This window comes from Nicotiana sylvestris, chromosome 5 (assembly GCF_000393655.2).
Source record: "Nicotiana sylvestris chromosome 5, ASM39365v2, whole genome shotgun sequence".
Lineage (NCBI taxonomy): Eukaryota > Viridiplantae > Streptophyta > Magnoliopsida > Solanales > Solanaceae > Nicotiana > Nicotiana sylvestris.
In genome coordinates, this window is record NC_091061.1 from 141771458 (window position 1) to 141793503 (window position 22046).

The following is a 22046-nucleotide window of genomic DNA, read 5'->3' on the forward strand; positions in this document are numbered from 1 at the left end:
TGAATAGGCGAGTAGTACTTCGGGAGAATACTACGAGGAATATTAACTGTGTCAACCAATAAACTAGATAAATTAATTAGACAATTTAGGTAGAAGACTCAACATGATTGTTAGCTAACCCATAGCTCTAGAATATTTTCCCATTGAATTCGTCTGTAAGCTTACCGACTTATTTTCTGTAATCGCCTAGTTTGTTACTCTAGATTAACTTTAGTTAAATAATCACACTTTAGAAAATCGCTTGAATAGATTAATCTGTCTTAGTTTAATTTAGTAAATAGCTAATCACAAGTCCATGTGAATACGATATTTGGACTTACAATTCTATATTATTTGTATGGCTACGTATAATTGCATGTGCTTTTGGGAGCAACAAGAGTTTAACTCATAAATTAGCCTTTGGATGAGAGGTCTCATATTTTGTCAATACTCCGTGGATGAATACAATTTGAAATAAGACAATTTTATTTCATAATATAGATTAAGATTTCTCGTTGCCTATGATTGTGTAATCCAATTTAATATGATTCGAATATCATTACACTTTAATGGGAATTTTATAAACAAATGACAAAAGTGGAACTCTTCTCCCTCTAAAGTCTAAAACTATACTTGGGAAATAGAAAGGTGGCCTGTCAAATTTATAATTATTGGAGAAGCGTATCAAGCATCTAATTATTCTATCCTCTTAAACCCTTTGGAGGTTTTTGATAATAATTCAAGTACGAGCTAGACAGAACTTTTACATGGTACTCCTCCCCTTTTCTTGATGTTGTTCTTCTAAGCAGCTTCTTCTTCTTCTTCTTCTACAGTGCGTGCCACTACAATCTTTCTTGCTTGCTAAAAAATGGTGACTTCATCTGCCACCAAAATCCCACTCTGCCTACACTCGACAACCCTCAATAATCACAACCCAAAACTTGTTCACCACCCCATTTCATACAACCCCCTCAAAACCCTTTTACTTTACAGTCCTAAAACCCTGAGCACTCTTTACCCCAAACTCCAAGCAACCTCCAAACCCCAAGATTCACCAGTTTTAACTTGTTCTTGGAAACCCCAGAAAGAAATTCCCAAGTTTTTCAGTGAAAAAATTGTCATTTTACTTGTTGGGTCATTCTTGTTTATGGGTTTAAGGGCCAAGAATGCAGTGTCAGTGTCACGACCAGTTCAAGAAAGTAGTGTTTTTGAGACCCAAGAAGATAATAGTGAGGAAGAAGAGGAGATGTATGTGAAGTTATTGGAGAAGAATGAGAGAGATGTTGAGGCTTTGAAGACTATTGTTAATGTGAAAATGAGGAAAGGGAAGACTAAAGAGGCTTTGAAGTATGTGGAGAAGCTTATTGAAGTCCAGCCTAGAGAAATGGAGTGGAGGCTTTTGCAGGCTCTTTGCTATGAGATGACGGGGCAGCTGAGTAAGGCTAAAAGTTTGTTCAAGGAGATTTTGAAGCAGAGGCCTCTCTTGCTCAGAGCTTTGCATGTATGTTCCCTAAATCTTATGTGTTTTACTGCTATTTTGATGTAGTCAGAAAACTCTTAGATACCATGTTTGAACTGAAGAGGATTAGGAAATACCTGTTTTAATTTTCGAGTAATTCAAGATGATGTTATTGGTTGCTTATAGAACATTGTTGAGTGTCAAAATCTAGAGTTGATATATGATATCTTGTCTTGTGATGAGTTTTGTGCAGTGAGCCATGTTATTTAGCATTACATATATATGGCAGACCTAACAATCACTATATGTTCTTTTTCCCTTATTGTTTGTTGTTACTTGGGGTGGTTTGATGGATACAGCTCCGTCGAGTCAATCATTTCATATAGTTTTGATCAACTGTTGAATTCTGCATTACAGTGGAGAATGTCAATAAGTTAGTAATTGGATATTTTGTTATGGTTTGAAGGTCGAACATGGACTCTAGAATCTAAATTATGTGGAAATTTTACTCTCTCACGATAGATATGGGATACGGTATCCATTTTCTTTATCAGTTATCCAGACGGTAATTGAGCAATGCCTCATTGTTAATTGATATTCTGTGACGACTAAACAGAAGGATCCTGTTGTTGGCTTGGATGCCTTGGCAATAATAATGCAGGTTTCACTAATCTAATCTTTGGAAAAGTCATATGCAACTGCATTTGAAGCCTAATAAATTCGGGAAGATTGTATAAGAAACTGCTTTCGAATGGATAAATCATGCAGTAGCAGAAAAATCCTCTTTTTCTCTTGAATTCTTCAGGTCACCTTCTTAGACTGGTTATTTCTGTAGAAACAGCAATATTTGGATCCCACTGATGTGATTTTGTTTTCGACTTTGTTATTGCTAAACTGAAGAATGATAAAGATGTGCATGAGCAAGAATGATTGCTTCAGAAGCCTGTTCGCTTACTGGTGGTGCTAACCATGTTCTGAACACTAGTGGCATTACCTGATGTAACGAATAATCGTTACTTAAGAAACTCGTGTTTTTTTTAGAATTGTGAACTTGCATGAGGACTATTATGATGCTTCATATAAGGAAAGCTTTGACACAATGGTTTAAAAATACAAATCAAGTTTCTTTGAGGAGCGCAGCTCGACATTTGTCATTCAATCTATGGTGTTGTCTAAGCTTGGATACTTAATGTTTACTATGCGTTCAAGTAGGATATCCAGTTATACTTGCAGTGAATGCTAGCCTGAGACACGAATATTTTGAACTTCAATCATATGTCATTTTCAAAATAGCACTGCCATTAGAATGAAGAAACAATTCTTTAAAGGATAGCTACAAATTTGCAGCGTGGAGGAGGAGAACACTGTAGACATAAACATATATGGCGTGAACATTGTAAGTAATCAGAATCAAGCATGTATCTGTGTTAAGTGAGGGCACTAAGAAATTTGATGGAAGTAGTATTTTGTTGATAATTACGCCCAAGGGTGTGGCCTCGTGGTCAATGAAGTGGGTTGGGAACCATGAGGTCTCAGGCTCAATTCACAGTGGAGGCAAAAACACTAGGTGATTTCTTCCGATTTGTCCAAGCCTTGGTGGATAAAATTACCAAATACTTGTTGTTGGTGGAGGTAGCATGTATCTAGTGGAATTAGTCGAGGTGGCAGAAGCTGGCCCCTACACCACTAAAAGTATTTTGTTGAGAACTAGAAGGTTCCACTGTCACTGAGGATGTAATGTATTGATCAAGTCATGAGATTTATCTTAACTAGATATATGGAATGCGCATGATGTCGGGTTTTAAGTATTTGAGCCACAGTTAAATATTTGTCAATCATAATTAATGTAATGTTCTCCATGTTTGAATTACTTAGCATCCTGCCATTCGTGATGGCACATGACCTCTCTTAGAAGTTGTACGCATTATGTGTAACTCTCGGAATTCATACTCTTTTAACCTTGTCAATGATTATAAGTTTTGCTTATTGACCTTATCTATGCATTGAATTGTTCCAGGGTTTAGCAATGGTGATGCACAAGAACTTTGAAGGTCCTGCTGTTTTTGAGATGCTGAGTGACGCTCTAGAAGTTGCTCGTCGGGAAAAAAGAGTCAACGTAGAGAGAAACATAAAAATATTAGTCGCACAAATGCATGTCGTTAAGGTAATGGCTTGTGGTATACCTGCCAAATTTGGTTTCTTTAGAGTGACTTTTATCTATTACATCACAAGAATACTCAACCCTGTATCTTTTGTAGTTTGTCTACAGTAACATCTTGTGCCTAAGTTGATACAATTAAGTATAACAGAGATGCCTCCTTTGTTTGATTTATAATGCTACCTCCGTCTCAATTTATGTGACAGTGTTTGCCTGTGCATGAAGTTTAAGAAAGAAAGAAAGGATTTTGAAACTTGTGGTCTAGAACATGCCATTAAAAGGATTTTGAAACTTGTGCTCTAGAACATGCTATTAAAAATTTCTATGACTACAAAATCTTGTCATTGAAGATAAATTGGGAAGTTTAAGTTAAATTGCTTCTAAATATAATAAGGTGTTATTCTTTTTGGAACAAACTAAAAAAGAAAGTGTGTCACATGAAGTGGGACAAATGGAGTAATAACGTTGGATATCCCTAGAGTTTAACACTAATGACTAGATTAGAAGAGAGAGATAGAGAGAGAGAGGGCGTGAAACTGTGGCAGGTTGCATGCTCGTCTCGTTTTGCTTTGCAGGTAATAGGTTGTACAATTATGTTATCTTTGCTAAGTTATGAGGTTACTTTTGCTAGTGAAGATCGTGATAGCACCAACTACTCTTATTTGGTAACGTTAGTTGAAAACTGGAGAGGGAGAGTTTTCCTGCAAGTCTCATGCTCAATATTTTGATAGTCAGAGCCTCAGAGGAACCAATTGCTAGTTCTTGCCTATATAGCCATAAAAATTAAAAGGAGGATACAAAATTGTTCAGCCTAGTACTCCTCTCTTACATTCACTCGTGTCGTGCAGGGTGAATTAGAAGAGGCTTTACAGAAGTTTCAACATCTTGTTAAAGAGAACCCAAGAGACTTCAGGCCTTATCTGTGCCAGGTAATTTATGTTCTATTTTTCCTCTGCATATATTACTTTATAAGCCTTAGCGTTCTTCTTGAATTGTGAGCTTTCTAAAAGGATATCTAAAGAATAAGCAAATTGTAGCTCTCTTAATCAGCGTAAACTTTTTGCTAAATTGTTACTTGCCATCCTTCTTGACTCAAATGGGACCATTGAAAAGCTTTAGAGCTTTTCATAATTGATCTTGTAATTTCATCAAGGTTAGAGACTGATAGCAACGGTCATATGTTATGAGATCGGCAACAAAAAAATAGCACTAATTAAATGGATCGCAATATATGGCGAAGCAAGTGTAGTGCACAGAGAGGAAAGATAGATGCATTGGTTAGGCAATAAGCACGTGTCATGCATATGCAGCAAGTTTTGCTCTTGATTGTAATTAACTCTGATTAACGTGTTAATGCATGTGTTCTGAAAAAAAAATACTCAGGAAATATTAGAGCTTATAGTGCAGGCAACTCAGCTATACTTGTTCTCGAATCTGACCCTTTTCGGGACTTGGTGGCAGGGAATAGTCTACAGTTTGTTGGACAAGAAGAAAGAAGCTAACGAGCAGTTTGAGATATATCGAAGTCTTGTACCCGAAGAATTTCCTCAGAGAGGTTTCCTTGATGATGTTGTGTTGGCTGCAAAGACAGAAACTAGGGAACAACTTGAAAAGGAGTTCAAGACTCAATTTTCTTACAAGACATGAAAACTCATGCCCAATTTTCACATTTTCAACTAGGCTATTATGACTGGATGGTTAAGGGGTGATCAGAGGGTGTGATAGAAAAAATTCCATTGCTAATGTAGACAGACATTATAGGGCAGTACATTTTTGTGTCTAGTCTTGTGTTTTTGATAACCCAGAAATCCCTGAGGGCCAGCTAGTAGGTCTAAACTCGGTGGATAAAGGATCCACTCCTTTACCCTTTTCACTTAAATATCAGGATTTCGTCTGACAATGTTTGAACTTGTGATGTGCGTCTAAACCGCATATCATACGCTGCGCTCTTACTGCTAGGTCAAAACTCTGGGGCCTCTCCGTTCTAGTGATATTAAGAAAATAGATGGAGGTTGAGGTTTTACTGTGCTAATTCTTAATTTGTCTGTAGTAGGAAAGCTGGAGTTATCTACATTCTCAAATATGCTTATCCATTCTTGTATAGCTTTTTGGCTTTTTTTTTTTCTTTAGAAAAACTGATCAACAGATTCGTAAATACATAGATACAAAAATTGTTCTGTAAATAACCAGACATGGTGTTACTCATAATGCATAGTTTTTAAAAGAAATTATATAAATTGCTCATTTTAAATACAGTTCCCTACAGACTTCAAACTGCATGTATTTTTTTTAAGGACGGAAAGAACAATGGGACAAATCAGAAAACCTTGACAGGCCACAATTTATAACAAGGGTTTCTCAAGGGTCACTTCACAACATGAATCGTCATACTATATTATAAGTGGGAAGGCCTAAAGTGAAACTTATCATACTATATTATAAGTGGGAAGGCCTAAAGTGAAACTTAAAAGACCAAAATAGACATCTTATCCCTAATCTAATCATTACTCCTGTAATATTTTTGTACCAAATAGTGAATTTTCCCTCTACCCCTAAATGATTAATTAATTAATTAGTTGCGAAGATTAGTGTGAAATTTATGTGTCTACATTCAAGCACTTAATGTAATTCTAATAAAACAAAAAATAAATTAATAAACTAAAATGGGACAAATGTGGGCCCATATTGAAATGTTAGCCTTTAGTAAGGCCTTTGGTTTTCTCAGCTTGAGCAGTTTATTTCTTCTACGTTCAAAATTGCAATAACATTTCAAACACTTTAATGAGTAGAGCAATTACTAAACAATGTCAGTCAAGTTAATGCATAATCTCATCGGTTGCAGAAAACCAACAGACATCCAATAAAATTGATAATGATGTGTGTGTATGTATATATATATCCCATCCGTTGAAGAAAATCATAGGTCATTAAATACTCAATTAAATTCAAAGCAGCCATCAACTTATATAAATGGACTTTGGAATCACATGAAATATTTTACTTCCCGTACCAAAATTTGTAAGTTTTAATAGGCTTGCATGTTCACTTCCTGCAACACCCAAATCCTCTACAAGTATCAACTCAAGTAAGTTAATTTCCTTTTTTGTTACTTTCTATGAGTATTCATGAAATGTACATATTATGGTTATGCAAATTTGGGCTAGAAAGCACTTCCTATTGCTATTTAGTACTATGAAGTAGTGTCCTCTTTTTTTTTTTTTTTTTTTTTGTGTGTGTGTGTGTGTGTTAATAATATGTACATTTATTTGATATATTAGGTGTGAGAGGAAATTTTATTTGAATATCTTGAAATCGTCAAAGATCTTTTTTTTTTAATCGAAATATTTTAAAGATCCATAGCATCTACTTTGATCCATAGCATCTACTTTTTGCATAAAGTAACCCTTGAATAATATCATATACTACCTAGGAATGTTGTTGATTTATTTAAGAATAAATTTTATTTTGAATTTTTAACAATCTAATATCTAAATTTCCGGAGATATATGTATGCTGGATGAATTTGGTATATTTATTGATTATCATGAATATGTAGCATGGTTAATTTTAGTTAACGAGTTATAATGTGGTATGATGAAGATTAGGGAATATAATGATTCAATCGAATAGGAGATTCGAGTAAGTCTCTTCAAAATTTTAACATGGCGAGCAATTGATCGACTCCTTTTTTTCACCATGCATGGCAAACAAATTTAAAAGGAACAACATATTCTAAATTTTCTTACTATTTTTAAAATTTGTACTACTATTGTCTCATGTTTTCTTTTGCATTATGTTTATGCCATAAGGATTGGATGTGCTCTTTGATATTTATACCCCTATTCTTTTATTTCTTGAATCATTTTTTAACATTAATCTTAAATCATACTGAGATTTGATAATTTTGCATAGTTAGAAGCAAAAACCTCTTGAACTAACGTTTTTGAAAAAACATTGAGGAATTTTAATTCTTGCCATTTATTATTCATCATTTTGAGCTTGTAATTTTCTACTTTAATTTCCATATTAATCATCACATATAGGTTTTGATAATAATTATTTCATTTTAAAAAGTTTGTATGTATAGATATGGGATACACGTGCCAGAAACTAGTATATGTATATATATAGTGCTGTACTAGAGAATTAATATGTAGTTTTCGTGATTTGATAATATCACTCTTCATTAATAGCAAATTTACCCTCTTTAATCTCGCAAATCTCAATTGACTCTCATATTTTCTTGCAACTTTTGTCTATGTATCTTTTTCTTCAGATTTTGCTTCCCATTTTCATGTAATTCATGGATAGAACATTACTACTTTGTTGTTTACTTTTTTTTTTTTAATTTTTTTTTTAATTTTTAACAATTAAAATAAGATTTCATTTCAACAACGAGGATGCAATTGAGTACAAAAAGAGAGAGAGAAAGAAATAAGTTCATGTATACATCATTAAGAACTCCTAACTAAAAAGTCAAGGAGCTAACAAAATATAAGAATTAGTGTAACGATCCGATCGGTCGTTTTACTTTCTAGAACCCCGTTCCCCTAAATAAGACTTTCCGTATGTACTTTTACTATTTTATGACTTGTGCGGATGATTAGTTCGGGATTTGGAAGGGTTTGGGTTGAAATCGGAACACTTGGTTCCTTTAGGTTGGCAAAAAAGGGCTAAGTTTGACTTTCGTCAATGTTTTGAGTAAACGACCTCGGAATCGGGATTTGACGGTTCCAATAGGTTCGTATAATAATTTTGGACTTGGGTGTATATTCGGATCGGGTTTTGGATAACCCAGGAGCGTTTTGGCACCTAAAAGTGAAAGTTGGCTCTTTGAAGGATTTAAAATTCTTTAAATTTGGTTTGGAGTAGGTTTTGGTGTTATCGAGGTCCAATTATGATTTTGAGATCAGGAATAATTTCATAAGGTGATTTAAAACTTGCACGCAAAATTTAGTATCATTCCGAGCAGTTTAAGTATGTTTCGGCGCGGTCGGAGTAAGTTTGAAGAACTTGAAGTTTTTAAGTTGATTCAATTTGGTTCTGGTGCGATTCTTAGTTTTGCTGATGTTTTATGCATTCCGAGGGTGCGAGCGAGTCCGTTTTATGATTTCAAACTTGTTAGTATGTTCGAGCGGGGCTTTAGGAGCCCGGATGCTAATCGGACGAGGCTCGGACCAAGTTGGAACTTGGGAGAAACAGCTGAAGCTCCCAGCTCCAGGTGCAATCGAACCAGTGCTTGGCCAGCCGCAGGTGCGAACTCTTGGCTGCAAAAGCGGCTTTGGACATTTGCCCAGTGGTCCACAGAAGTGGAGCCAGCCAGTCTAGGCTAGGACCACACCTGCGATATCTTTTCCGCAGGTGCGGTGCCGCAGATACGGCCCCAGGTCCGTAGAAGCGAAAACCGTTGGAGGTAGAACCTCATTTAATACCGGACTTAGACATTTTTGAGCTCATTTATTTCATTCCTTGGGCGATTTTGGAGCTCTTAGAGATGGGTTTTCACCTAACACTTTGAGGTAAGTAATTTCTACACAATGTGAGTTAAATACATAGATTATGGCTAGATTTAATATGTAAAATTTGTGAAATCATGAGTTTAGATGGAAAACCTAGATTTTTGATAAAAATGGGATTTGACCAAGAAAATGGTTATGGAATTGAGTGAAAATTATATGTTTGAGTTCATTAGATTATGGGTAACAACTTTCTTCAAAAATTTCTGAAATCCGGGTATGTGGGCCCGGGGTGAATTGTAGGAATTCTTCAATTAGGGTTGAAAAATCACTTTAATAGTTAGGATATGAACTTTTGGACATGTATTGATTATTTTATATAATATTTGACTAGTTTCGAGTCGTTTGGCACCGAGTTGAGGGTTTAAAGCACAATTGTGGACCGGAAACTAAGCTTTGAGACGAGGTAAGTCTCTTTTTCTAACCTTGTAAGAGGGAAGTAACCCCATATGTGAATTGAATTAACATACGCTTCTATTTGTAGGGGCTACGTACGCACGAGGTGACTAGAGTTCGTACGTAGCCACTAATTAGGCTCATGTCCGGGTAGTCTTAGGTTTACACCATGCCTTGTTGACACCGTTATTTGATTATGTTTATTAATTTTATTGAATAAAAGCTGAGATTGAGGATTTTATGATTTAAAGTTACAAGTTTAGATTCCTTATTTTTGGAAAGAATTGAACAATATTATGATAATTTTGAGAAATCTATATTCACTCGCGTCGCAAGTATTTTCCGTGAGCGAGGTAAATTCCACTATTCTCATGGGAGTGGGTTGTTCGCTTCGGCGGTTAATAGATGCATCTATGGGTTGTGGCGTTTGACCCTTGGCGGTGCACATAGTATATGTATATGTATTTTTGGATCGGGCCGTTACGTCCTCAACATAATTCGTGCGTACTAATACTTGGAGCCCAATTATATTCGATATTATTTCATTGTCTTGAGAGATTAAATGATGAAAATTAATTTGGGACTTAGTATAGGTGAAACAATTGTCTATTCTTTCTTGTTATTGAGTTTTATTATCATTTATATACCCCATGCTTATTCAGAATTTTAGTATTTTTATTTTAGCCTATAGTAAGTGTCGAAGTCGACCTCTCTCACTACTTCTTCGAGGTTAGACTAGATACTTACTGTGTACATGTTATTTATGTACTCACGCTACACTTCTGCACTACCCGTGCAGGATCTGAGATACGTGCATCTGGTTATCAACTCGGCGCGCACTCCTGATTTCTTCGAGACTTCGTGGTGAGCTGCCTTCTAAGCCCGTTCTGCAGCACCTGAAGTCTTCCTGTTGCATTTATTTTCTGTCTACTTCATTTCAGATAGTAGTTTAGTATTCTTTTATATATTCTTCTAGTAGCTCATACACTTGTGGCACCAGGTCTTGAAAATTATACTAGTAGACACATGATGATTTTGGATATTTTTCTCTCATTTTATAACATTCTTACTTTTTATTTATGCACAAATTAAAAATCAGTTATTTCTAAAATGTTAAAAGAAATAATCATGTGGTTAGTTCACTGTTGGCTTGCCTAGCGGTAACGTTGGGCACCATCACGGCCTAAAGGAGAATTTGGATCGTGACAACATGGTATCAGAGTACTAGGTCATGTAGGTCTCACAAGTTATGAGCAGGCCTAATAGAGTCTTCGAGAGGCTATAGGCTGTTAGGAAACTACTCTTTCTTCATCTCCTATCGTACAATTAATGTTATACTAAGTATCTTTCTTTTATTCTCTCACAGATGGTGAGAACGCGTACAACGTATATTCCAGACCCGGGAGGAGCTACTTCCCATGTTGCTAGAGGCCGAGGGAGGGCACCAGCCCGAGGTAGGAGACGAGGACATCCCAGAGTTTCTCCAGCTATTCCACCAACGAATCTAGTAGAGGATTCTATTATTGAGGAGCAGGGCTAGATGCCTGCGGAAGAGCCAGCCCCGGTAGATTTTATGTCAGCACCGGGCTTCCAGGAGGTCATAGGCCGTATGCTACAGTTCATAGACACTATGACCCGGGCTGATTTATTTCCAGCAGACCCAGCCACATCTCAGATTGGAGGGGGAGCACAGACCCCTACTGCTCAGGCTCCTAGGCATACAACTGTTGTATATCAGACCCCGGGCACGAGGTACCGTGGGCGGAGCCTAGCCAGTGGCAGCAGTCGTACCTATCACGACCCTAAAATCGACTCGGTCGTGATGGCACCTATCGTGGAACTAGGCCGGCCGACATAATTCCCAAATCTAACTATTTTTCTATAACAGTCATTTTTAAGTCATTAATTAAGAAGAAATCTTATAATATAAGTCTAAACAACTAGTGCAGAATAAATATACAAGCCCGACATCGGGGTATCACAAGTCACGAGCATCTACAAAGATCTGAATACAACAAAGAGTCTAGAAATGTACTAAATACAGTCTAAGGAAGAAAAGAGGGAGAAATAACAGTGCTGCAAACGTCGGGCAACTACCTTGCTAACTCCAATGACTCTGCCACTAAGCAATCAACACCCGTTACGGGATTCAAAACTACCTGAATCTGCACACAAGGTGCAGGGAGTAATGTGAGTACGCCAACTCAGTAAGTAATAAAAGTAAATGAAAGCTGCGCAGTAAGAAAACACGTAAGCCACGTCAACACGCTATAACAAATGCAAGACATTTCCAACACAGTACATAAATTATTTACTTCATAAATCAAGCTCAGTTCAGTAAAAGCCTTTGAAAATAACTTTCAATAGTTTCAAACGAGTGATAAAACAGTGAGTAAAAATGATATAAAATGTAGACTGCCCCTCGGGCAAAACATGTACCATAAACCGCCCCTCGGGCATAATATCAACAGAACCATCCCTCGGGCTACCTCACAATCACTCGTAATCAACCCCTCAGGTATAACAAGAATCAAGAACCGCCCCTCGGGCCAAACGTGGATCAAGAACAACCCTTCGGGCAACAATATGAAACAACAACAGCCTCTCGGGCTACATTATATTACTCACACTGGGTACCCGTGCTCACTGGGGGTGTACAGACTCCGGGAGGGGCCCCTTATGGCCAAACGCAATAACAAGCCATCTCGTGGCAAAATCAATATATCACTCACTCAGCGTACCCGCGCTCATTGGGGTGTATAGACTCCGGGAGGGGCCCTTTACGGCCCAAGTGCAATATCAAGCCACCTCGTGGCATAACAACTCAGGCCCTCAACCTCAAGATCATAAATCAGTATAACACTGCTGCAGTGTGCAACCCGATCCCATAATAACCTCACAACACAGGCCCTCAGCCCTACTTAGTCAGAAATCTCTAAAAGCCACTCGGACACAGTAAAATATGATGCTCAACCCAAACTATCATTTAAGATGTCAAAATAGAGTAAACATGGTTGAGTTATGAAAACAGTAGAATATAGCATGACTGAATACAAATATAAAGTCAAAACAATGAGGAATAGTAGTAAAAATCCCCTAAGGGTCCAAAATAGTTGGCACGAGGCCCAAATATGGCATTCATCCCAAAACATGATGATAGAAAATAATTTTCAATTAAATACGCAGTTAAACAGTCATACTGGATGGACTAAATCACGATCCCCAATGGTGCATGATCTCACGCTCGTCATCTAACGTGTACGTCACCTCAAAATAACACAACGATGTGAAATTCGGAGTTTCATACCCTCAGGACAAACATTTACAATCATTACTTACCTCAATCCGAGCAAAATCCTACTCCAAAATGCTTTTGCCCCTTGAATCGGCCTCCAATCGACCCGAATCTAGCCACATTTAATTCAATTCAGTCAATACTAATTATAGGAATTAATTCCATATGAAAATACTAATTTTCCAACAAAATCCGAAATTTAACTCAAAATCGCACGTGGGGCCCACGTCTCGAAATCCGACGAAACTCATAAAATCCGACAACCCATTCAACCACGAGTCTAACCATACCAAAATTACTAAATTCCGATAACATTTCGACCCTCAAATCCTCAAATCTATCCAAGAGAGTTTTCAAACTTTTCCAACTTAAAATCACCAATTAAATGTTAAAAACAACAATGGATTCGAGTAATCTATCAAAAATTATGTTAAGAACACTTATCCCGTTGTTTTCTCTGAAAATCTCTCGAAAAATTGCCCCACTCGAGCTTCCTTGGTCCAAAAATGGAAGAATGGGACGAATTTGGACTTTATTCTGCTACCCAGGGTTTGTTCTTCGCGTTCGCGACCCTCCTCTCGCGTTCGCGATGAACAAATTCCTCGTCAGCGATTTCCAAACTCATTCCAGACAGCTTTTAGTATAATTGCCATAATTTTTTTTACACAACTCCAAATGACAAATGGTTTGATGTTCTGAATACTAGACACCAAGGGCTATAATTTCATAGGTTGCTAATTTCCTGAGTCATCATTATATATTGCGAGATATAAGCTTCCAAAGTCAGCCCTGTGCAGCAGAGATTTTCAAACTCTCCCCGGACAGACTGTAGTGTAACTACCATAAATTTTTGTACACAAATCTAAATGCCAATTAATTTACATTTCTGAAAACTAAACACAAAGATCTATAACTTTCATGTTTGGATTATCTCCAAATTCCTTATAGATTGTGAGATATGAGCCTCCGAAGTCAGACCTATGCAATCGAGATTTCCTTCTTCGCGAACGCGAAGAACAAACTTCCAGAGGCCAAATTCTTCTTCGCGAACGCGAAGAACAACACCAGATATCAGAAAATCAGCACCCAAAGTAGCCCAAAATGATTCGAAACATACTCGAGTCCACCGAGACCCCAACCAAATATACCAACAAGTCCTAAAATATGATACGGACTTGGTCGAAACTTCAAATCATATCAAACAACGCTAAAACCACGAATCACACCCCAATTCAAGCTTAATGAAACTAAGAACTTCCAACTTCTATATTCGATGCCGAAACCTATCAAATCAAGTCCGATTGACATCAAATTTTGCACACAAGTCATAAATGACAAAACGGAGCTAGAAAAATTTTCAGGACTGGATTCCGACCCAAAGATATCAAAAAGTCAACTCCCCAGTCAAACTTCCAAACTTAAATTTCTCATTTTCTCCATTTCAAGCATAATTTAGTTACGAACCTCGAAATAAATATCTGGACACACTCCTAATCCCGAAATTACCATACGGAGCTATTGGAATCATCAAAAATTCATTTTGGGGTCGTTTACACATTTTCATCTTCCGGTCAAATTATTCAACTTAAGCTTTCTTCTTGGAGACTAAGTGTCTCAATTCATTTCAAAAATCTCACCGGACCCTAACCAATTACCCTGACAAGTCACATAACAATTGTAAAGCATAAATTTAGCAGTAAATAGGGGAAACAAGATTGTATTATTCAAAACGGCCGGCCGGGTCATTACAGTACCTGAGCCCCGACCAACTGCGACCGGCGAGCCGTAGAAGTTATTAGACAGATGGACTAGGCTACACCCTCCTGTCTTTGGAGGTGAGCGACATGAGGATCCCAGGACTTTATTGATTGGTGTAGGGACATAGTGCACAATATAAGGATATTAGAGACCCACAAGGTGGATTTTACTACTTTCAAGCTGGAGGGCAGGGCCCGTAGATGGTGGCAGTCTTATCTTCTTGGCAGACCAGCAAGTTCTCCTCCATTGACTTGGGATCAGTTACACATTTTTTCTTGGATATGTATAATCCACCCTCTCAGAGAGAAGAGTTGCGGTTTCAGTTTGAGCAGCTCCAGTAGGGTCAGATGTCAGTGACCGATCATGAGGCGAGACACTCTAAGTTGTCTCGCCATGCACTTATAATACTCTCTGTCACACCTCCTTTTTCCCGAAGGGATATGGAGTTTTTCCAATTAAAATGATATTAATTGAAATGAGATTATTTAATAAATTCAGAGTCACCACTTGGAATAATTTTATGATGTTCCAAGTCACCGGTTTATTTTAAATCTCAAATCGAGGAAAATTTGATTTCGTTTAAAGTCTGCAAAACTAGAAAAAACTAGGTAAGGAATTCTGTTAACCCGGGAGAAGGTGTTAGGCACTCCCGAGTTTTGTGGTTTTAGCACGATCACTTTTAATCTTACCTGGCTTAATTAACTATTTAATTACTTATTTTAGAATGTATGTGTATTTTGCCTTTTACAACTCTTAAGTACTTGAAAGAATTATCGAGTTACGTGTTCGTATACTTATCTAATTTGGTGCATCAAGAATCATGTCACACGTATGTGTACACAATTCCTAACACTTAGTTTATTTAAGAAAAAGTTTGGTCAAAGTCGCGCGAACGCATACCTTCAATTTATTTGAAAAAATCAAAATCGCGACACGCGAACATGTACACAATCACGATAGTAGTTTAAAAACCACGCCTAAAAGCATTTCTACAAGTATTTATTTTTAAATCGTACTCGTGTCACGCGAACGATACACAATTAATAACATTTTATTATTATTAAGATTGTTTGGCCAAAGTCGCGCAAACGCGTACTTTGATTTATTTCAAATTTAATTTGTCTCATGTTCAAAGCTACGTCTACTTCTAGCTAGACTATACAACCCATTATGTCAAGACATACCATATGGCCCACATGAATACAACCAATAAAATAATCAAGCCCAAATAAATTTAATTCTACACTAACGAATTCATCACTCAAAACAAAACTAATTAATCTTCAGATCAACACTAAATATTAACAATGCTGAAACATACTAAAAGATGGCAAAATAGAGGCAATAGGAAGAAAGCCAATCAGGCAAATTAAGGTCACACATATTTGATGGCTGAATAAAGTAACAACTTTAAAAAAATAAAAATGCAGAAAATAATAAAGGAAATGAACCTTTTTTTTAATTAGCTTCTGTATTTGCAAGAGCCTCTGGTCAGCATACAAGGAAAGGCATGCCGACAACCTAAAAACAAACAGACCCGCCACCCGAAGACCGCACCGGAACCTCAAAACTTACCGGAAACATTCGTCGGAAGCCCGATTTCGAGCTGAAGCTTTGCTGGAGTTCTTGGCTGGATTTTGGAGGTTTTAAAACTGGTTTTGCTGCTCCTTTTCGGCTTGGATTTCTATTGTATTTTGGGGTGGACTTGAGGTAAAAATGGATGTATTTTGTCGAGTTTTAGGTGCTGATTTTAGAATGCTTTAATGGTGATTAGCAGGTGTTCTTGAGGGAGATGAAGCTGGGTTTTTTTAGCTCTTGCTACTGCATTTTTTTATCAGCTGCTGCACAACTTTTTCTTTCTTTAGGGCTCTAGGGTTCCTCCTCACTTTTAGATATCCCCAAGATATATTTATACACTCCATATAATATGTGTGCTTGGCTACAAAGAAAAAGTTTTTGGGTCGGGTCATGTACGCGTGAGACCCAATTAAGGATAAGGATGATGAAAAAAATTGGACGGGTGAGGGAATCCTATGCATGTATAGAGTGAATGAGAAGATATATAATGAAAAGGGTATATGCGGATCAAATACCAAAAATATGGGACAAAAAAAAATAAATATAGGCAAGGAATATTCCTATTTTGGTAACTGCATATATGTACGAAAAGGATAAGAAACTTTTTGACCATGTGAATTTTGTTACGCAAGTCTGCCCATATTTTATGATATGCATGTGCACATATGGTTTGTTTTCTTTTTAACTTTTGACAAAATGCAAGAAAAATTCATAACGAAAGAGAAGACTAACAAGCTAACAAAAAAGATCTCAACTTACAAGAAAAAACTAAACAGGAGAGTGTTAATTAATCCTACTGCAAAATAAGGAAAAGTCGAGAGATAAAAATTAATCCTATTTTAAGATCCTAATGAGAACAAGACTATTTTTGTGATTTTCTTTTAAAAGATATGCAACTACAAAATAAACTACTACTCCTATCAAGTAAAAGTGGCGAGGCAAAATACTAATTAAATGAAAATACTAATTTATCAAGATTAGGAGAAAAGATATATTTTTGTTCATTTTCTTTTCTTTGCAAGAATAACAATATTTAACACTTTAAAAATGTAAATCTTTTTGTTGGTTTTTAATTTTATCAAATAAACCTACTAAAACATGAAATAACGGCTAAATTATCAAGATTAAACTTAGCAAATATTTACATACTAAAAAGTAATGAAAAATTCAAATGTAGTCAACAATTAAGTGCTCAGCACATGCCCCTCTTTGCTTGGAAACATGAAGGGTTTTCAGGCAAAGACAAGGTGAGCCACGTGACTAATTTTTACCACACTATTTTCAAAAGGGAAGAAACAAAGAATAGAGAAGAGAGTGCAACCGAGTCCTGGTTTTGGACAGCCTACATATCACGGGTTATAAGGGAATCAGGTCGCGTGTAGTTCAGAGAGAATGACGGAGTGATGAGTTGAGAGTCGAGTGTGGTTCCGTCGAGGCTCCGGTCCGTGGTCCTGTTATTAAATAAAAAACCAAAATCTAAAGGAACTAAACAAGCCTATTAGCTATGAGTTACAAGATTCCTATCTATATTTGTTCTGAAATTTGATCTTGAGTCTTGAATGGTTCTTCATGCAGACTTTTGATTTGAGCCTTGCTGCTTGTTAGCTGGAGGTGCTTGTTCATTCTTCTACGACTTTTTCTGATAAGAACAGGGAATGTTGTGCTTAGGACTTCAGTCATGTCTTGAGCACTTCACATCTTTCATCTGCTTCTGCATTTTGGATTCACTTTTTTTTTCTTTTTTCTCTTTTTTTATTCTGGATTGAGACCTCTTTTTTGGTCATCTCTAACATTGTGTCTCGAGGTAAAATCTGCTCAGACACCAAAACAAATAAACGAACGAAAATTTTCTGCCCCAGTTTTCACTAGGAAAACTTCGTGAGTTATTTGTAACCAAAACTCTATACTACTTCATTATTTAAAGCAATAAAAGTCAGGATTGTGTATCCTTGGGAAAAAGAGATTAGGGAGTGGAGGCCCTATATCTAAAAAAAATAAAATTCGTTAGGGATTGGAAACCCTATATTGAAAAATCATCAACTAGGGAGTGGTGACCCTATGTTGGCATCAGGTTATGTTGGCATTAACTAGGGGGTGGAGACCCTATGTTGGCGTCAGGTTATGCTGGCATCAACTAGGGATTGGTTGGCATCAGGTTATGCTGACATCAACTAGGGAGTGAAGACCCTATATTGGAAAATGAGACTACTGAATTGTGTACCCATGCTAAAATGAACAAAGAATGATTTTTTTGTTTTTTTCCTTTTTTTTAAAAAAAATCAATTTTTTTTAGAAAATCATTCTTTTAAACAAATTGCCCCAATGCTTTTTTTCAAAGGCATGAATAAATAACTTTTTTTAATTGAGACATCCTTTTTTTTAATTTCCTATGAGAAAATTCATCAGACTAAGTTTTTATTTCTTAGGAGAAAAATTCATTAGACTAAGACATCTATCCTAGGAGAAAGTTCATCAAACTAGGTTTTCTAATTTGTTATCTTAGGAGAAAGATTCATCAGACTAAGATTTTAATCCTAGGAAAAAAGCTCACCAGACTAGGTTTTCTTATTATCTTAGGAGAAAGATTTTCAGACTAAGATTTCTTGTCCTAGGAGAAAATTCATCAGACTAGGGCTCTTATCTTAGGAGAAAAATTCATCAGACTAAGATTTCTATCCTAGGAGAAAATTTATCAGACTAGGTTTTCTATCTTAGGAGAAAGATTCATCAGACTAAGATTTCGATCCTAGGAGAAAATTCATCAGACTAGGTCCTTTTTTTTTGTTATCTTAGGAGAAAGTTTGATCAGACTAAGATTTCTATCCTAGGAGAAAATTCATCAGACTAAGATTTTTATTTGGAGAAAATCCATCAGACTAGGGCTTTTTATCCTAGGAGGAAAAATGTGAGTGCAATGAAAATATTTTATGCACATTAGCAAGACAAATAAAGGCAAAGATTTGAGAAACTTCCCTGTGTCGGCTCTCCTCTTCTCTTCTTTTTTTCTCTTTTCTTTATTTTTTTTTCCTTTCTTCCCCCCCCCCCTTTTTGAACCATTTGTACTGCTTTGTTCCTGTTTCAAACAAAGAAAATTTTGTCAGTTTTGAAAGTGGTGGTTGGTTTGTGGCCTTGAGTCTTGGGCAGCTTGGCTTTTGCTCAACCAGCTTGAGTCGGTCTCAAGAGACTTTTGCTCTACATCAATCCTGATTGTTTCACACTCAGTACCATTTGAATTTGCGGCTCAATCAGATGTATCTCGGAAAAGAGATTTTTTTCTTGGATAACCTTTTCTGATATCTTGAATGGCTTTTGCTTTTGGAGCAATTTGTCTGTCAGAGAGAATCACAACTGGAAGTGTCTTTTGCACGATGTGCACACACTATAGTCCTTGTTCGGTACTACAGAGAATCCTTGATTAACCTTGAGGTTATCTTTGCTTGCTTTAGCTAAGTAGGCTGATAAGAGTCTTTTGGGGGGGAGCCTTTGCATGAATCTCAAGGCATGTTGCCTGTAACAACCGAGTGTGCTGGCCAAATTTACTTTGTGCAGCTGAAAAGCTGGTAGCAAATTTTGAAATCTTTTCTTGCTTTTTTTTGGCAAGGACTGACTCAGAGCGAACGACACAATGATGCAAAGAAACAATATTAACAAGATATGCCCCTGTCGAGAAGGACAAAAGGAAGAGTTTTTTTTTCAATAACTAGCCTTAATGACCATGACATGCATTTTGGACTCAACGGCCTAATCTATCAAACTGATCTAATCTTTCCTTTACCATTCCTATGACCTTTGAAGTCGGGCTTGTTCGTGTCAATCCTTTGCATCAGCTTCACGATTCACTTTTGACTAGTGGTGGCCCGAAGGGTTTTCACCAACAAGCCTCTCTCATTTATTATCTCTACTTACCGTTGCTTTACAGTGCCCGTAAAGGTTTTCGCTAGTAAAATTCTCTCATTTTTTCTTTTTCTTTTTTTGTTTTTTCTTTCCTTTGTGAGCAACTTGACAGTGTTCTATATCGTGTGACAACTGTTGGTCATTGCATGTGTCTCTTAGCATTCTTGAAGGCTGATCAGGAGGTATTTATTTGGATAGGGTTGAAAAGAAAAGACGGCATGATGGCTCAAATACTAGTTTCAGATACTTGGGATTTTTTTGGATTTTTTCTTCTTTTTTTGACTTTTATTTTGTTGGACCGAACCGTGTAAGGCTGCCTTGTCAAATGTAGTTCAAACATCTGTCCTAACTAATTTTTTTTCATCTTACTTTCTATATCTTTTTCTCTTTTTTTTCTTTTCTTTCTCCTTTTTTTTTCAAAACAAATTGACCTAACTTTTTGTAATGACCCGACCGGTCGTTTTGAGTTTTTGCACTTTGCTCGCCAGTTCTCGGGCATGACTTGCCCCGTGTGATGTATTATGACTTATGTAAATCGTTGGTTTTGGTTTTTAAGGTAATCAGAATGAATTTGGAAGAACAGTTCTCAATTTGTAGCTTGAAAATTGAAAGGTTTGACCAAGTTTTGACTTGATTGTATATGATCTCGGATTCGAATTTTTATGATTTGGTTAGCTTCGTTAGGTGATTTGGGACTTAGGAGCGCAATCGGAATGCATTTTGGAGGTCCGTGGAAAGTTTGGGCTTGAATTGGCGAAATTAAGATTTTGGCGTTTTCCGATTGATAGGTGAGATTTTTATATAAGGGTTGGAATGGAATTACAGAAGTTGTACTAGCTCCGTTATGTCATTTGTGACGTGTGTGCAAAATTTCAGATCTTTCGGACGTGGTTTGATTGGGTTTTTGATCAAAAGCGTGATTCAGAAGAATTTGGATACTTAGGCTTGAATCCGATGTGTTTTGGTTGATCCGATATTGTTGGAAGTGTTTTGAAGATTGGTATAGGTTCGAATAAGGTTATGGGATATCGTTGTGCTTTTGGTTGAGGTCCCGGGGGCCTCGGAATAGTTTCGGATGGTTATCGGGAAGTCGGACTTGGAGTTTTGCAGCAGAAAATTTGCTGCCTCTGTTGTTTCCGCACCTGCAGATTTGGTGACCGCAGGTGCGATGTCGTTGGTGCGTAATGGAGACCGCAAAAGCGGTGCTGGCCGCAGAAGCGGAGACTTTGGCCGCATCTGCGAGGCCGCAGGTGCGATACCTGGGTCGCAGATGCGGAATCTGAAGGAGTAATGGAATCCGCAGAAGCGGGTGTTTTTCCGCCGAAGAGGAAGTGCAAGTGCGCTTATGGGATCGCAGGTGCGGAAGTGCTGGGCAGAATGTATAAAAATGCCCTTTCGCGATTCTCAGTCATTTTGTTCACCATTTTTGTGCGATTTTGGAGCTCCAAGCTGTGATTTCAAGAGGGGATCAAGTGTTTCCATAGAGGTAAGCTACTTGGGCTTTATACCTTGTATTTATGGTGATTATTTCATTATTTAATCATGAAAAATCAGTGGAAAATTTGAGGAAGAGTTGGGAAATTAGGGCTTGAAATTGGAGAGTGGATTTTGAGAATTTGAGTGACCATATGAGGTCGGATTTTGGTAAATTTGATATGTATGAACTCGTGAGAGGATGGGGATTCCATTGATGTTAATTTTATCGAGTTCCAAGACGTGGTCCCGAGGGCCGGGTTTGAGCAATTTCATGATTTTAATGCAAATTGGATATTTTCAAGTGGGCTTTGTTCCCTTAGCATATTTTAATAGTTATGTTCTGATTGTGGCTAGATTTGGAGCATCCGAAGGTCGATTCGTGAGGGCAAAGGCATCGCGGGCTAGAGTTTGGACCAGATCGAGGTAAGTAATGATTATAAATATTGTCCTGAGGGTTTGAAACCCCGGAATACTCATCTTTGTGTTACTTTGAGGTGGCGCACACGCTAGATAACGAGTGTGAAGTTGTGCACCATT

The 22046-nt window shown here is 37.1% G+C and overlaps 2 protein-coding genes across 2 annotated transcripts in view; one reads left to right on the forward strand and one right to left on the reverse strand.

The window, feature by feature from the left end:
• The first annotated feature begins 699 nt into the window (after positions 1 to 699).
• LOC104210999 (protein SLOW GREEN 1, chloroplastic) lies at positions 700 to 5508 on the forward strand. The gene is made up of 4 exons (XM_009759984.2): positions 700 to 1480; positions 3456 to 3602; positions 4445 to 4525; positions 5058 to 5508. The coding sequence occupies exons 1-4, from the start codon at positions 848 to 850 to the stop codon at positions 5241 to 5243; spliced, it is 1047 nt and encodes a 348-aa protein (XP_009758286.1). The 5' UTR covers positions 700 to 847; the 3' UTR covers positions 5244 to 5508.
• Positions 5509 to 17210: 11702 nt separating this feature from the next.
• LOC138891306 (uncharacterized) overlaps positions 17211 to 22046 on the reverse strand; it is a 37574-nt gene continuing 32738 nt past the window's right edge. The window contains exon 2 of the transcript XR_011407690.1: positions 17211 to 17950. The gene's annotated coding sequence lies outside the window, so the exon portion shown is untranslated. The remainder of the gene's footprint in view (positions 17951 to 22046) is intronic.

What these genes read in the sequence shown, in the direction of transcription:
- LOC104210999 (XM_009759984.2), top strand. Translation starts at nt 848, where the DNA reads ATGGTGACTTCATCTGCCACCAAAATCCCACTCTGCCTACACTCGACA. An exon ending in TCTTGCTCAGAGCTTTGCAT is followed by an intron (nt 1,481 to 3,455) that starts GTATGTTCCCTA and finishes GAATTGTTCCAG; the next exon opens with GGTTTAGCAATGGTGATGCA. An exon ending in CACAAATGCATGTCGTTAAG is followed by an intron (nt 3,603 to 4,444) that starts GTAATGGCTTGT and finishes CGTGTCGTGCAG; the next exon opens with GGTGAATTAGAAGAGGCTTT.